This window comes from Triticum aestivum, chromosome 7B, assembly GCF_018294505.1.
Source record: "Triticum aestivum cultivar Chinese Spring chromosome 7B, IWGSC CS RefSeq v2.1, whole genome shotgun sequence".
Taxonomy (NCBI): Eukaryota; Viridiplantae; Streptophyta; class Magnoliopsida; order Poales; family Poaceae; genus Triticum; species Triticum aestivum.
In genome coordinates this window covers 661,296,895-661,308,086 of record NC_057813.1, presented here as the reverse complement: position 1 = coordinate 661,308,086, position 11,192 = coordinate 661,296,895, and the positions used below count along the sequence as shown (strand labels likewise).

The following is an 11,192-nucleotide window of genomic DNA, read 5'->3' as shown; positions in this document are numbered from 1 at the left end:
ATTCATCACGGATGTTATGCTTAAAGGCTGCTAGGGCTTCGGCATCCGGACAGTCGACGATTTGGTTCTTTTTAGTTAAGAACCGAGTCTAGAATTTCCTGGCTGACTCTCCGGGCTGTTGGATTATGTGGCTTAAGTCATCAGCGTCCGGTGGTCGTACATAAGTGCCTTGAAAGTTGTCAAGAAATGCGTCTTACAGGTTCTCCCAACTGCCAATGGAGTTTTCGGGCAGACTATTCAACCAATGCCGAGCTGGTCCCTTGAGTTTTAGTGGGAGATACTTGATGGCATGGAGATCATCACCACGGGCCATATGAATGTGGAGAAGGAAGTCTTCAATCCACACCGCATGATATGTTGTCCCATCATATGGTTAAATGTTCACGGGTTTAAACCCTTCTGGAAATTCATGTTCCGTTACTTCATCGGTGAAGCATAGGGGGTGTGCGGCGCCTCTGTGCCGAGCTACTTTGTGACGCAGTTTGGATGTAGCTGGTCTGCTGTATTCGGACCAGGTGGATTTGTCTGTAGCGTATCCGACGTGACAGTCATCATCGCGTGTTGAGGCGCGCCCCCGCGATCCGTAGATCGATCTTGGCTGTCCTGCTTTGTCTTCCAATTCGTACCGCGGGTCATGTTTGTATCCCCGAGCCTTTGTGTTTCTATTTGTTTTGTGACAGGGTGCGGGTTAGTGTTCAGACTGATACGCCGCTTTGTCCCGGCCACGTGGTGGCCGGTCAGCCGCATCATGCGCTGGTAGTATGGGCTCTAACGCCTCGTCCTCGAATTTAGGTAGCAACCTGCGTCTGGGGTAACTTCTAGTTGGGCGCTTGAGTCCGTATTCCTTGGCTGCCAGGGCTTTAGTCCATCTATCAGCTAGCAGATCTTGATCAGCTCCAAGCTACTGCTGCTTCTTCTTCAGGCTTTTCGCAGTGGCTATAAGCCGGCGCTTGAAGCGTTCCTGCTCGGCGGGATCCTCAAGCACGGTAAATTCATCGTAGCCAAGGCTCACCTCATCCTCAAAGAGGGGCATGTAATTTTCGTCCTCCGAGTCTTTGCTCGTGACATGTTCATCAGGGCTGGCTTTCCCGTCCTCCCATCCGGCCTGTTCGAAACCTGGCTGAGAGGGGTCGTCTTCATTATCCTCGGCGTCGTCTGGAGTGCTATTGTCTCTTGTGTTAGTATTGTTGTTTCTACCATGGCGTGGTTTAGAACAACGTCATTGACGTCTGCGCTTCGGCTGCTTCTCGGGGGGTTTGTCCTCACCTGCATCCTTTTTGTCCTTACCATTGTCTTCTTTGGGGGTATCCACCAGTTAAATGTCATATGATTAGGTGGTTGTCCAGCGCCCTGTGGGCGGTGGTTCCTCTTCTTCTCCCGCATCGTCGTCCGTACCGTCGATGTCTTCGGAGTTGAAGTCAATCATGTCGGTTAAGTCGTCGACAGTGGCTATCAAGTGGGTGGTGGGTGGGCGACAAAATTCTTCGTCGTCCGCTTCCCGCTCAAGCCGGACATAGTTCGGACAAGAGTCTCCTGACAAGGAGAGAGATTTTAATGAGTTCAGCACATCGCCCAAGGGCGAGTGCTGAAAGATATCCATGGAGGTAAACTCCAAGGTCGGCGCCCAATCAGATTCAATGGGCGCGGACACACGTGGTTCGGAACCTGTATCCGGAGATGAGTCCGAGGGTCCGATGGCACACACCTCAATAGAGGTTAGATCTGTGTTCGGCTCCAGCGCTGTAGAGTGTTCGACTTCCGTGATGGGGTCCAGCCCCCCGTCCCCGGACGGCGTGATCTGTTCTGGATCTAGGGCCAGGACAGTCACAGGAGTTGTCTCCTGAGCATAGTCTGATGACCGATTTAAGTCATGTTCATCGTGGCTACAGGGCGCGGCTGTCATGGGTTCGAATCCGTCGAAGATCAAGTCCCCGCGGATGTCGGCAATGTAATTCAAACTTCCAAACCTGACCTGATGGCCAGGGGCGTAGCTATCGATCTGTTCCAGATGGCCGAGCGAGTTGGACCGTAGTGTGAAGCCGCCGAATACGAAAATCTTCCCGGGGAGAAAAGTCTCACCCTGGACCGTGTTTTTGTAGATGATTGAAGGAGCCATCAAACCTTATGATGACGACAGTGGAACTCTCAATGAAAGCACCAATGTCGGTGTCAAAACCAGCGGATCTCGGGTAGGGGGTCCCAAACTGTGCGTCTAAGCCTAATGGTAACAGGAGGCGGGGGACATGATGTTTACCCAGGTTCGGGCCCTTTCTATGGAGGTAATACCCTACTTCCTGCTTGATTGATCTTGATGATATGAGTATTACAAGAGTTGATCTACCACGATGTAGAAGACTATAGGATGCAACTCAATTGTATTCCATCGGAGTCGGTTACAATATATACAGGTGGTGTCTTGCTTGACAAGCCAACTAACCCTACAATATCTCTCTAGATCAACCTATACAAGGCTAGAGATAATACGAGAATCAGTCAGAAATAAATACAAAGATATCACGTTTCAACACCCCCCCCCCCGCAGTCGACGCATCGGCGTCGGCGATGCAAAGACTAGAACGAAACTCTTGGAATGCAGCGGTAGGCAATCCCTTGGTCATGATGTCGGCAAACTGTTGGGTGGTCGTTACATGAAGAACACAAAGCTGACCCAACTGAACCTTCTTGCGCACAAAATGAACATCGAGCTCAATGTGTTTGGTGCGCTTGTGTTGCACCGGATTAGCCGCGAGATAGGTGGCCGACACGTTGTCACAGAAGACCTCAGTAGCCTTCGGAAGAGAAATCCGAAGCTCACCGAGAAGATGACGAAGCCAACAAGTCTCCGCAACGACGTTGGCGACAGCTCGGTACTCGGCCTCGACAGTCGAACGGGAGACAGTAGGCTACCGTTTAGAGGACCAGGAGACCAGAGAATCACCGAAGAAGACAAAATAGCCAGACATGGAACATTGAGTGTCTGGACAGCTAGCCCAATTCGCGTCAGTATAAGCAAGAAGCTCAGTCGAGGCGGATGCACGGAGACGAAGACCGTAGGTCGGGGTGCCATGAATGTACCGAAGAATGCGCTTGACCAAAGACCAGTGAACATCACGGGGCGAGTGCATATGCAAGCAAACTTGCTGCACCGTGAACTGAATGTCTGGTCTGGTGAGCGTGAGGTACTGAAGGGCGCCCACAATGCTGCGGTAAAGAGAGGCGTCAGTGGCAGGCTAGCCAGCGGTGGCGGAGAGCTTCGGCTTGGCCTCAGCAGGTGTGGCGGCTGTCTTGCAGTCAGTCATGCCGGCACGGTCTAGAAGATCAAGAGCGTACTGTCCCTGATGTAGAAAGAACCCAGTGGCATCACGTTGCACATTAATGCCGAGGAAGAAGTGCAACACGCCAAGATCCTTCAGCCGAAACTCGGAACCGAGACGACCAATGATGTCGCGTAGAAGATTCGCTCGGGAGGCAGTGATGACAATATCATCAACATAGAGCAGAAGCATAGCCACATGATCAGCCCGATGTAGCACGAATTGCGACGTGTCAGAGGTGGTGTTGCAAAACCTAAGAAGACCAAGGAACCCGGCGATGCGCTGGTACCAGGCGCGCGGGGCCTGTTTGAGGCCATATAATGACCGTAAAAACAGGCAGACATCATCTGGTCGCTAAGGGTCAACGAACCCGGTCGGCTGCTGACAGAGGACTCTCTCCTGAAGATGGCCGTACAAGAAAGCGTTGTTGATGTCGAGCTGATGTACGGGCCAGTGACGAGAGGCAGCAAGTTGAAGAACCACACGAATCGTGGTGGGTTTGACGACCGGAGAGAAAGTCACAGAGAAGTCAACACCGGCACGTTGTGCAAATCCACGGATAACTCAGTGAGCCTTGTACCTGTCTAGAGAACCGTCTGGGAGGAGTTTGTGACGAAAAACCCACTTGCCCGAGATGACGTTCGCTCCAGGGGGGCGAGGAACAAGGGTCCAAGTCCGTTTAGTGACAAGAGCATCGTACTCAGCACACATAGCGGCGGTCCAATGCGGATCACTCAACATAGAACGCACCGATCTCGGAACCGAAGAGAGGGTCGTGACGCTGAGGTTGTGGTAGCGCGGATTCGGCTGGTGCACCCCGGCCTTGGCGCGCGTCACCATATGGTGGTGGCGGTGGGGGAGGCGGGCGTGGGCCGCGGCGCCGAGGGGCCACAACAGCCATCTCGGACGACGATGAAGATGCCGGCGAGGCCATGAGTGTTGGTGTCGAGGGCATCGTCGAGGCGGGAGAAGGCCCGGCCGATGGGGCCGAGAGGGCCGGCTCCTCCGGAGCCGACTAGGAGCCAGAGGGCTCGGTCGTAGACGGCGATGAGGGCGCAGATGGGCCCGAAGTGGCCGGCTCCTCCTGAGCTGACGAGGCGCCCGAGAGCCCAGCTGGGGGTGCGTCCGACTCCGCAGAGCCGAGAGGCGGCGACCCGTTGAGGCCTGGGAGGCCGGACCCTCCAGAGCCAAGGGGCGGGAGTCCGGCTTTGCCGGGAAGGCCGACTCCTCCTGAGTCAGCGGAGGAAACACCGAGGGCGGCGAGACAGCAGGCGACGAGGCCGCAACTGCGCCCGATCGGTGAGGTGGAGGGAGCGCAAGGGCTCCACGAGTCCGTCGAGGAGAGGCGTCCAGAGATGGCGAGGGACGCGACGCTGCCTGCTGAAACGGAAAAACAACCTCATCAAAATAAATGTGCCTAGACACAATCACACGATGGGACTCCGGGTCGTTGCAACGAAGCCTTTTGTGTTGGGTTGATAGCCAAGAAAGACACAAGCGATGGAGCGAGGCACCTGCTTATGTGGTGTCGTGGCGGTGATATTAGGATAACAAAGGCAACCGAAAACATGAAGATCATCATATGACGGAGGTGACCCGAATAAGAGATGATGAGGGGTGTAGTTCCATCGGGGTTTGCAAGGCTGGATGTTAAGAAGAAGGGTAGCTGTGGCGAGAGCATCAGGCCAAAACCGAGCACGCATGTGTAAATGGAAGAGCAATGCGCGAACACTCTCGTTAAGAGTGCGAAGAACATGTTCAGCACGACCGTTTTGCTAAGATGTGTATGGACATGTGAGATGAAAAATGGTGCCATGAGTGGATAAAACGGTGCGAATAGCGAGGTTATCAATATCCTTTCCGTTGTTGGTTTGAAGATGGGCAATGTTGCGGTAAAAATGGGTGGCAACATAAGCGTAAAAAGAATGAAGGGAGGAAGCAACGTCGGATTTGCGGCACAATGGAAAGGTCCAGGTGAAATGAGAAAAATCATCCAAAATCACAAGGTAATATGATAAAACCGAATTGGTAGGCACGGGAGATGTCCAAACATCATAGTGAATAACATCAAAGGGAAAAGTGGCAATTGATGATGAAGATGAAAACGGCAAACGAACATGTTTTCCTATGCGACAAGCATGACAAGTGTGTGCCTCTGATTTATTACATGAAAAAGAAAAAGTCTGCAAAACTTTATGAAGAGCGTCGTCGCCGGGATGGCCAAGACGAGCATGCCAGAGAGAAACGTCGGCGTGGAGAGTGATGGGACCACTGCTTGTCATTGGGCCACACGGGTAAAGATCGTCGGGGGAATCACATCGATGCAGAACCTTCCGGGAGTCGGCATCCTTGACAGAAAAACCATGTTTGTCAAACTCAACGATAACAGGAAGTTCACGAGTAAGAGTACGGACAGAACATAAATTTTTGATTAAGGATGAAGACACAAGCACGTTATTGAGAGGTAAGGAAGATGATGAGAGAGGGAGGGAGGACGCGCCATGGTGGGTGATGGGAAGCGTAGATCCATCACCGACAACGATGCGAGAGAGAAGGGGGTATGGAGAGACACGAGAGAGGATACCCGAGTTCGATGCCATATGAGTAGCGGCGCCTATGTCCATGTACCAGTCCCCGCCGCTGGAGTAGTTGCTTGGGGAAGGGGCGGCGTGGAGGGTGGCTAGGAGCGCCGGGTCGTAGTTGTAGCCGGTGGGTCCAGCGCCGTAGGAAGGCGACATGGCGGCGCCGTGAGCCATGGTCCCGTTGTACGCCGAAGAACCGCCGGGTCCGGAGCCACCCGGGGCGGCCAAGAGGGCCTGATGAAGACCCGGGCGAGGGCCGAGTAGGCCCGGAGCAGGCGCCCGTGGAAGTGGCATTGAGTAGGCGTGCACCACCCCCGTCCAGGGGTTGTACCCGTTGAGCCAGGGCGGGGGCGCCGCAGCCTGAGCAGGAGCGGGTGGAGCCGCTTGGCGGGGCTGAGAGCCGTCGTTGCGGCCGCGGCCGTTGCGACCTGCCCGCCTCTTCTGGCGTCCCTGGTCAGGGGCGATGGCCGGCTGTGGAGCCGGCACACAGGGAGGCTGCGGGAGGGCGGTGTGACCCTTCACAATGCCGGCGTGGAGGGCGGCGAGAGGAGCTTGCCGTGCCGCGTGAGGAAGACGCTTCTCCTCCATGTGAAGATACGTGACCGCCTTGGCGTACGTCAGCGTGATGAGGAGAGGTTGGCGGCAGATTGGCCGAGGTCAGGGTGGAGGCCGCGAAGGAGGTTGGTGAGGAGGACGGAGTCATCGATGTTCATGCCGACGTCGCGTAGCTTGCCCGCGGGAACCTTCATCCGCGTGCAGTACTCGTCGATCGAAAGATCGTTTTGCCGCATGGTGAAAAAATCACCTTGGAGGAAGACACGGCGCTGGAGTTGATTGTCGAGGAAGAGGTTGCACAGCCGTGTCCACATAGCGTACGCCGACGGGTCACGGGAGTTCACCATGTTGAAGAGCCCTGGAGAGGTGGTGAGAAAAAGCCACTTGACGATGCATGCGTCCACAGCAAGCCACTCGTCGTCGTCCTTCATGTGCGGATGTCGACGCTACCATCAACATGCTCGATGAGGCGGAAGGAGCGAAAGAGGAGCGCGAAGTAGGTGCGCCATGCATTGTAGGATGCTGAGTCGAGGTCGAGGACGAAGGGAACGTGGTCTTTGATGTGGAGCTCGTTGAGGCGATCGGAGGTGAAGGCGGCACCGGCAAAGGAGCCGGCGTCGGAGAGGTCGGGTTTGGAGCGAAACATGGTGGTGGCATCGGCTGGAGAGTGGTAGGTAGGGGCGATGGCGTCTGCTACAGAGGAGGGAGCAGCGGCGGCGGCATGAGAGGGTTTAGGGTTTGGTGTGGCGGCGGCGGCGGCTGCAATAGGAGGGGTAGCAGCGGCGGCGGCGGCGTGGGAGGGTTAGGGTTTTGGTACAGCGGCGGCGGTGTGTGGAATAGGCGGCGGCGGCTGGGGGTGAGAGGGGCAGCGGCGGCGTGAGACGCGGCGGCGGCCTAGAGCGGAAGCGAGAGAGATCGGTAGAAAACTGATACCATGTAGAAGACTATAGGATTCAACTCAATTGTATTCCATCGGAGTCGATTACAATATATACAGGTGGTGTCTTGCGTGACAAGCCAACTAACCCTACAATATGTCTAGAGATCAACCTATACAAGGCTAGAGATAATAGGAGAATCAGTCGGAAATAAATACAAAGATATCACATTTCAACACACGAGATCGTAGAGGTTAACCCTAAAAGCTAGCCTATGATTATGATTGTTCTTATCCTACGGACCAAACCCTTCGGTTTATATAACACCGGAGGGGGCTAGGGTTACACAGAGTCAGTTACAGAGAAGGAAAGCTATATATCTGAATCGCCGAGCTTGCCTTCCACGCAAAGAAGAGTCTCATCCGGACACGGGAAGAAGTCTTCTATCTTGTAACTTCATAGTCCAACAGTCCGGCTAAAGTATATAGCCCGGCTGTCCGAAGACCCCTTAATTCAGGACTCCCTCAACCACGACATGTGTTTTATGAGCTTGCCCACATATCAATAGGAGATCCATCACAAACGCTGTCCACTGCCTCCTGTAGCGATAATAACCCAAATAACCATGTAACGAGATTTACCGGGCATATGTGCAGCTCCGGTCACTAGTATGGCGCCACCGCCCACCTGTCTACTGATAATAACCAAGATAAGACCCATACCTCTCACCCACCAGACTCAGCACCATTGTCGTCGCCGCAACACCGCCGCCGCTGGCGATGGGAGGAAATGGGTGGGACGGTATGGGAGAAGGAGGCAGTGGATGGCCGTTCGCCCAAGTAGCCGATGAAACATAGAGGCTAAGTTCAGGAGAGACACTCGTCTGATTGATTATAGCCCTCTTTAGGGTGCTGTATAATCTTTGGGCACCGCTAGGCACCGGCGCACCGGCCGAAACTTTCGGCCGGTCCAGCCATAGCCGCTCGATGCGAGCCGCGCGGGCGGTTGGATCTGGACCAAAAAAAATTGCCCCAGCTTCTTCTTCCTCGGCCCCCCGTGGCGCATCTCCGGCGAGATCCCCCGTGTCTCGCAGCACCGCGCAGCCTAGCAAGGCCCCCGCGGCGCACCTCCGGCGAGCCCCCTACCCCCTGCCCCCCCCCCCCCCCCCCCCCCCCCCCCCCGCGGCTCGCAGAGCCACACGTCGCTGGCCGCAGCACCCGTCGTGGAGCTCATGTTGTTCCTCGTCCTTAATTTGCCGGTCGAAGCAAAAAAATTCCACCGGTCGTAGCAAAAATTCTTGACGGTTCCAGCAAAAACCAATAAAACATTGGCAGCAAAATTGGAAAAAATCGACGCCGTTCCAACAAACCAAAAATCTGATGGTAGCAAAAATTAAAGCTTGTTCCAGGAAATCGAAACGCTAATGGTAGCAAAAATGAAAAAATCAAGCACTGGTTCCAGAAAAATCAAGAAGCCGATGGTAGCAAAAAATGACACTGGTTGCATCAAACCACAAAATGGTTGTAGCAAAATGATTCCAGCAAAAAAAGATGGCAGCAAATTTTGGTTAGTTCCAGCAAAAAACGAAGACGGTGGTAACAAATTAGTACACTGGTTCCAGCAAAAACAAACATGGAAGCAAAAATCTGGAGTTGAAGAAAAATGTTTGTACGAAATGATTCCAAAAGAATGCAACCAGTTTAGCAGAAGCTACAACCGGCTATTCAAAAAGCTACAACCGGTTGGCGCAAAAAATCGGGCAGATCTTCTTCCGCCATGGCTGCTGTGCGGGGTACCGGGGGAGGGGGAGAGGAGGAGGGTCGTCGGAGTTGCAGCCGCCTCGGTTTCTTGTGGTCGCTGTGGAGGTGCTCGTGGCAACGGCCTCCGAGCTGTTCCGCGGCAGCGAACTCACACGGGATGGAGCAGACAAGTTCATGGCTGCTGCACGGGAGAAGAGACAGAGAGGAAGAGGGGAGATTGAGGGGGAGAGAAACAGTCGAGGCAGAGCGTGGATGGATAAGAAAGGGAGAGCGAGCGGTGCACGGGTCCCACAGAACACGTCGTCGCAAGAGTACCAGGGACCACTCGATCTCTCTTTCATCGTACGTGCCGCGTGTGACCGGCCCAATCTTCGGCCGGCACACCGGCCACAAACATTTCCCATAATCTTTTGGTCGAACAAGGCTTCCCTACTTTTCATTACTTATCATAATGGAAATACAACAATTATGCAAAACATACATACAGGGTGCGGGAAAGGGAAAGAGAACCTTCCAGTATTACCAAAAAGCCCACTGCGCGCACCCGCAATCAGCTCGTGCACTACGCGGCGAGAACCTGGTAAAGTGTTTCGTATATGCATACACTAGTGGATCATAGAAATAAACAACTTGTACATATTGATCTCAGGATTCACCGTCTTTGCTAGCTCCACATATAATGTCGATCGATCGATGAATCCTCTACGAGGAACTGATGGCATACGCAAGGCCTGATCATGGATACATATATAGATGGATAGGTCGATCAGGAGGATGCCCTGCCGACATACTCGACGTCGAAGAGGAGCGTGGAGTTGGGCGGGATGACGCAGGAGGTGGGCTCCCACCCCCTGCACCCGGCCCCCTTCTCCCCGTAGGCCAGCTCCGGCGGCAGCCTCAGGCTCCGCTTCCCACCTGAAAAACCACACCAGAGCACCGACTCACACCGGGGAATTCACAGTTCAGAGCAGAACGACGTGAGCTCGGCTGAGGCGTCGCGTACCGACTCTCATCGGCGGGATCCCCTCGCCGCCGGCGATGCACAGGTCCCACCCCTTGATCACCTCCCCCACGCCCACCATGATGGTCAGCGGCCTCCCGCGGCCGTAGCTGCTGTCGAACACCGTGCCGTCCTCCAGCATCCCCCGGTAGTGCGCCTGCAGTGCCATGGCCAAACCACGAAACCGGTCAGCGTGCAGCCGCGACTACTACCTGTACTACGCTAATCCTGCTCGTGCATCAAGAACCTAATTAATTACTGTGACGGAGGTCGGGGGCGAATTCGACTGACCTTGATGAGCTGGCCTTTGACGGCCTCGGCGCCGGTGCCGACGACGCGGTCGCAGAAGGCGAGGCCGGAGGGGGTCGCCTCGAGAGCGCACTCATCTGCGGCGGCCGCTGCCGGGAGGACGCGTGAGAGGAGAGCGGCGGACAGGACGGCGGCCGCGGCCTCGCGCCGGCGGAGGACGAGGTTCTTGCTGGTGGCGCCCGCACCGGAGTCCGCGCTCGGCGCCTGGGCGCAGAGGGGCGGCTGGGCGTTGGGCTTCGGGAGGCTGAGCAGGAGGCGGGAGAGCGGCGAGGTGGAAGCGGCAGGAGCCATGGCTGCTGTGGCTCCTTGCCTCCTTGGTTCCTCTCGGTCACGGCAGCTCACTCGAACCGGAAGGCGCCGCGTCACTAATGGATAAGGAGGGTCACGTGTTTCTCAACTGCACTCTGCCGTGTGATTTTCAGACGATGCTCACCGGGGCCGTCGGTTCCGGATCCAATGGTTGGGAAGAGCTACCAAATGTAAGCGTCATTCGGTTGTTTCAAGGACATCCTCAGAATCTAGCGGGCGAAATATACACCAGACTGTGTGTGTGTTGTGTAGCAAAAACAAAACATTAGTAAACGGAAATGTTAACGCCCACACGTGTGGGCGTTAGCCACCTCAACCACACGCATCCATCACCGTCCAACATCTTATGCACGAATCTTGGCATGATCTGGACGATTTTCAGTGCCACGTAGGATAAGGCGCATGTGTGGTGCGTGACTTAGTTCGCCCACACGCCGGGTGCCCCTCCGCGGTCAGCGGTTGTCACCTGGGGGCGTGCGGTGGAA

General features: G+C 55.1%; 1 protein-coding gene across 1 annotated transcript; it reads right to left on the bottom strand.

Annotated features, from left to right (window-relative positions):
* Window positions 1-9,497: 9,497 nt before the first annotated feature.
* Window positions 9,498-10,768, bottom strand: LOC123157715 (peptidyl-prolyl cis-trans isomerase FKBP13, chloroplastic). The gene is made up of 3 exons (XM_044575948.1): window positions 10,381-10,768; window positions 10,093-10,246; window positions 9,498-10,004 (listed from the first exon to the last, which is right to left on the bottom strand). Exons 1-3 carry the CDS (start codon window positions 10,687-10,689, stop codon window positions 9,856-9,858), a joined length of 612 nt encoding a protein of 203 aa, XP_044431883.1. The 5' UTR covers window positions 10,690-10,768; the 3' UTR covers window positions 9,498-9,855.
* Window positions 10,769-11,192: the final 424 nt, after the last annotated feature.

What these genes read in the sequence shown, in the direction of transcription:
- LOC123157715 (XM_044575948.1), bottom strand. Translation starts at nt 10,689, where the DNA reads ATGGCTCCTGCCGCTTCCACCTCGCCGCTCTCCCGCCTCCTGCTCAGC. An exon ending in TCAAAGGCCAGCTCATCAAG is followed by an intron (nt 10,247 to 10,380) that starts GTCAGTCGAATT and finishes ATGGCACTGCAG; the next exon opens with GCGCACTACCGGGGGATGCT. An exon ending in GATCCCGCCGATGAGAGTCG is followed by an intron (nt 10,005 to 10,092) that starts GTACGCGACGCC and finishes GTGGTTTTTCAG; the next exon opens with GTGGGAAGCGGAGCCTGAGG.